The following is a 5,100-nucleotide window of genomic DNA, read 5'->3' on the forward strand; positions in this document are numbered from 1 at the left end:
GAACCGCGCGAGAAACGCCAATCGCTCCGGTGAAAGCGACACCTTCAACGAGACTGACAGCCTGACCCTGGAGGGCCAGGCATCCCCCATCAAATACATCTACACAGGGAACTGAGCCTGGCATCCCCCATCAAATACATCTACACAGGGAACTGAGCCTGGTATCCCCCATCAAATACATCTACACAGGGAACTGAGCCCGGCATCCCCCATCAAATACATCTACACAGGGAACTGAGCCTGGTATCCCCCATCAAATACATCTACACAGGGAACTGAGCCCAGGTGTCCCCATCAAATACATCTACACAGGGAACTGAGCCTGGCATCCCCCATCAAATACATCTACACAGGGAACTGAGCCTGGTGTCCCCCATCAAATACATCTACACAGGGAACTGAGCCTGGCGTGGAGCGTTCCCAAAAACACTGACAGAAAGGTGCACGTGTGAACATCAGCAAAATACGCAAAGCAAAGCAACGACCCACGTTACAGCACTATCCTCTCTCCTGGCATAGGTATAAGCAGCAGCCAACCCAACATGGCCAGCTCCAAAAAATCCCCATGGAGCTGGAGGTTGGGAGAATGTAAAAAATCAGAGTTTATTCAGTGATAAATGCTCATTCTTCTCTATGACTACTAAGAATAAACTTTGTCTCTACCACTCATGCATCTTGCTGATTACCTAATGCTGAATGAGTAACAAAGCCGGCTTCTGTTGGTGCAAACACACTTGTTATTTTATTTGCCTTTGAGTTTCCAATGTTCTTGCAATTAATACCTTGAGCCAGGCATTAGGACACATTCTTTCCGGGCTACACACTGGTGTGGTTATCCACAGCTCATCCACCAGGCATAGAGATACAAATCTGAATTCTGTATTTAAAGTCAGTAACAAGCTTAAAATAAAGGCCCTGTATGTGACAGCTTTCAAAGTTTGCCTGCAGCCAGACGATCAATCTGTAACTAACAAATTGCACTGCTTTGCATTAAACACATACTGTTTGCAAGAGCATTTGCTTGAAATGCATTTGTGGTCTGCAGACTGTAAACATATCTTACTAGACAGCAAAAGTCTTCAAATTTCTTTTTCATATATTTATTTAAAATAAAAACAAGGAATAAAAGAAGCCCAAGCTTATTGACCATATCAAAAAGCCTTGGTGTTATATTTTTTGTTGAATGGTGATGGTTTCTCTGGAAGAAAGATAAAAAATAGGCTTCTTGAAAATGTGATGACAGCTCAGAAGTATCCAAAGGTATAAAGAGTAAAGAATGAGGGGAATGATTTCCAGAGAGGCAGTGGGAGTGATTTTCTGATGGGAATGGAAGATGCCCCCTTTGGGATATCCATGTATAGCCAGAAGGAAGCAACAGGGTTTTGCAGAGGTCAGCAACACTCCTTTGTGGATAGTCTGGATGGTTTTGTGCAACTTGACCCTTTGGATGGTGTGAATGTGGTCAGTGAATTCCATACAGGTCATGAAGGCCAGGGGTGCACAGACACCTGTGTGCTCAGGGCCCCCGTCAGCCACAGTGGGAGAGCGCTCTTGATACCCACAGGACTCTGAATTTCAGGCATGTAGTTAAGCACTGAGATTAATCAAGGCCTAAATTAGCTTTTAATCAGTTTTTCAGCTTTCATTACTCCATTTCTTAAACCTTGCCAAGGTCCCCATGTCCCTGTGATGGGGCAAAGCTCAGTGAAGTGACCATTCACCAGGGCCAGCTTTTGGCAGGCCCCACTCATGCCCAGCCTGGTGCTGTTGGAAGCCTGGGGACGCTTCCAGGCACTGCCTCATCTCCCATCTTGACACCTAAACCCAGTCACCTGCAGAGTTCTGCAGCTTCCTGCAGGCATTTGGGAGCCTTGGTGCTCAGATATTCCCCTCCCTCCTGCACAGCTGAAGTGGAGAAAAGCACAGTTGTTGGCACAGCCGGGATGACGTGACTGGAATTAATCTCTTGGGCTTATCTTGCTATTGACCTTATGATTCAAACCAGAGGAACTGTAGCGGATTATTCATGTGGATGTTCCAACACAAGAGGAACAAGTTGACTTCAGATGACAGGCATTTGCATTTGCCCCATTCAATGTGCAATTTCTGCTGGTTTATGCACAGGTCCATCTGATTTTTTATTTTTCACAACCAGCACTTATTTTTTGCTGGCACTTCTCTACAGTAGGTCCACTAAGATGGTAAACCAGACAAAGTCCTGGTCTGGGCTATGAACCAGACCTCTCCAGGGTCCTGTGCATGGTGATGCCACCTGGATTTCTCTGGAGATTCCTCCCCTCTGGTCCCGCAGTGCCAAATCTGATGCTTGCTCCTGCTGACTGGTGGCTGCTGGGACACAAATCCTGATGCAGAATCACTGCAGCTTTTAAAAGGCGCTTCTCCCACTGACACATACTTTGGAGATACAATCAGGCAGGGTAAGTGATTATTTTTTTCCAATTAACAATTTCCTTATTAGCTCAGGAGTTAGTTCAACATGGTTGCACATAAAATTAGCCCAGCCACATGGTTCTAAAAATGTACATATCTGGTGAAATATTGGGGGTTTTACTGCTCAGGTGCTGGTAACAGCTCCATGTCCAGCAGGTTCTGTGAGGTAGGTGGGACTGTGGACAGTGACAGCGATCCAAACCTGACTCAGTCAAATGTTTAACCCCGTGTCAGTTCCAAAACACAACCCGAGAATGTGCTGAATCACGGAGTTCGAACAAACAAAGCACCAGTGCTTGACAGGGAAGTGAGTGTTTGCACTTCCAGCAGAATTTGGACCACCACTCGCATTTCTGATTTTAACCTAATCTCCTCCAATAGCTGGGTCTGGACTGCACCAGCTGTCACAGAAAAAAAGTCCTGCATGATTCATGGTGTTACAGGGGAGGGAAAAATATGTTAGGAACATTTAGTGCCGGTGTAACTCAACTGAGTAACAAATTCAGAACAAGCAACAACAATTAGCAGATACTGTTGTTGCCAAGATCGTATCATTTCATAACCAGATTTAATTAAAAGAGCAGTTCAGCTGCCTGGCACCCGGCTTCTCTTACTTCAAAGCCTTTTCCCTGGGTCTATATCCTAGAAACAGCAGAGGAACAGCACCCATTACCCAGGGGAACCACATTGCTCAACCCTCAGCAATGCATGACATCTCTTTTTAAGCTTCTGATTGCTACTCTGACACAGAAAGAGCTCCTATTGTTGTAGGAACCTGCAAAACCCCCCACCACGATGCTTTTTGGGGAAGGCAGGAATATCTCCTGCTCTGCAACCCAGCTGTGGACACCAGAGTGTGGGAGTCACCTGAGAACAGAACACAGGACCCTTCCAGTTGGTCTGACCTGGACCCAAAACACAGAGAGGGGCTTTTGATCAGGGGCTAAATGTAAATTTTCTGTGATGTTGAAAACCCACTGAGGGGTTGAGTCCTTTGCTCTGACCTAACTCTCATTTCCTCAGGAGTTCTGCAGATTGTTCCAGGTTTCCCTGCAGCCCTGGTACCTCCCTGCTCTCCTCCAGCTGTTTCTCCTCTGTGGCTTTCACCAGGTCCTCTGGTAGGGAAGCATTACATATGGTGGACATATAATTATCTCAGTAATTAACTTCCTTTCATTTCATGGGTTCAGTATTTTATTATTTCAGCCTACTGTCAGAACTCTGCAATGTGCTTTTCACCTGTCTTTGCATCCAGTTGCTAATATTCATAACCTAAAGTTACCAGGCTTATTACATCACAAATTCATTGAGGGAACAGTGTTTTATTTTAGGAGCAAATTGCAAAAGAATTCACGGTGTGTACTGCATATGCTATGCATTAAATATAGGAGAACTATTCAAAACATTGCATTGGTCAACAATTTTATTTCAAACACACCCAAACACTGTTCTGCAGTTATTTTGATCACATTAATTAAGCACATCTGCTGACAGAAATTACACTCAGCATGTCCCTTCTGTTTTATTTTCCCCATGAAAGATTTTCTCCCTTTTTTTTTTTTGGTTCAGAAAATTATTTTAATACATTGCAGTAATCTACAAATAATGGTGAAAACCTAGAAGGTCAAGGAGAGGAAGAAATACAGCACATTTCCAGGTTTTACTTCTACAAGTAATAAATTGTTAGCCACATGTTGAAGTTACAACTGATAAAAGGCTGATATAAAAGCCATGTTTCCTAAATGAAAACTGGTTTCTGCATGGTAAAATTCAAGATATTCCAGCACATGTTACTGAAAGTATTGAATTCCTTCCTGTGAACTGCTTTATTTTGGTAGCAGTGTCTGATCCGAGCTACGTGGGGCTTTCACCCCTTCCAGTCTCTTCCACCCCTGAGTCCCAGCCGTGGCACAACACCCAGCAAAGCCCTGAGGAACAGGCTGCAGATCTGCTGGGGAAGCTCCAGTCCTTAATTTGCAATATTAGGATGAAACTTAATACCCTGGGTTACTCTATTTCTTTTTTTCCTGGGTGATTAAAATGATGCTCACAAGAAAGAAGAAGAACTGAGGTGTTTCCCCTCCCTCTGCGCTCCTTTCTTTACCATTTTACTTGTGATAGAACACAGCTCTCAAAAAACTTATTTTCTCCAAAGTTTAGTGTTCCTGTAGTTTCCTTATGCCAGGGAAATGCTCATAGAAGGGGGAGAAGCATGACCCAAAGCTCTTGTGCTGTAAGAAAGGTCTGCAATCAGAACAGTACCACAGGAACTCACTCAAAAATCCAAGCCTGGATTATCAGCACTAAGAAGTGCTTAAGGAGCACTTCAGCAGATTATTACAGCAGATTCAGCAAGAGGGATAAAAATCCAGCTCAGATTTCATTATTTTCATAGTTGATTCCTGCCACAACTACAGCAGTTGTAAAAGTCAAGCACACATCTAAAAGGGAAGGGCTATAGAAGAGCCCTCAGGTGTTTCTCCTCTGGAAGCTGCAGCCTGTTACACCATCAGTAATAAAACATAATCATCCTGAAACAACACTGCAAATGTTAATGAAAAGCCTTACTGCTTCATACCTGACAAATTTTGTTTAAGAAAAATCATTTAGGACTTAATGTATTAGCACAGAACTCCAGACATGCATATA

General features: G+C 43.8%; 1 protein-coding gene across 4 annotated transcripts in view; it reads left to right on the forward strand.

Annotated features, from left to right (window-relative positions):
• KCNG4 (potassium voltage-gated channel modifier subfamily G member 4) overlaps positions 1-1,128 on the forward strand; it is a 15,396-nt gene extending 14,268 nt beyond the window's left edge. For 2 of the 4 annotated variants that reach the window (XM_017741087.1, XM_017741088.1), the window contains one exon: positions 1-1,128. In XM_017741087.1, coding sequence (XP_017596576.1) covers positions 1-115 — 115 coding nt within the window. In that variant the 3' untranslated portion in view covers positions 116-1,128. The other 2 variants (XM_017741089.1, XM_008638690.2) reach the window with 2 other exon arrangements.
• Positions 1,129-5,100: the final 3,972 nt, after the last annotated feature.

The sequence above is a fragment of the Corvus brachyrhynchos genome, unplaced genomic scaffold, assembly GCF_000691975.1.
Source record: "Corvus brachyrhynchos isolate BGI_N302 unplaced genomic scaffold, ASM69197v1 scaffold26, whole genome shotgun sequence".
In the NCBI taxonomy this organism is placed as follows: Eukaryota; Metazoa; Chordata; class Aves; order Passeriformes; family Corvidae; genus Corvus; species Corvus brachyrhynchos.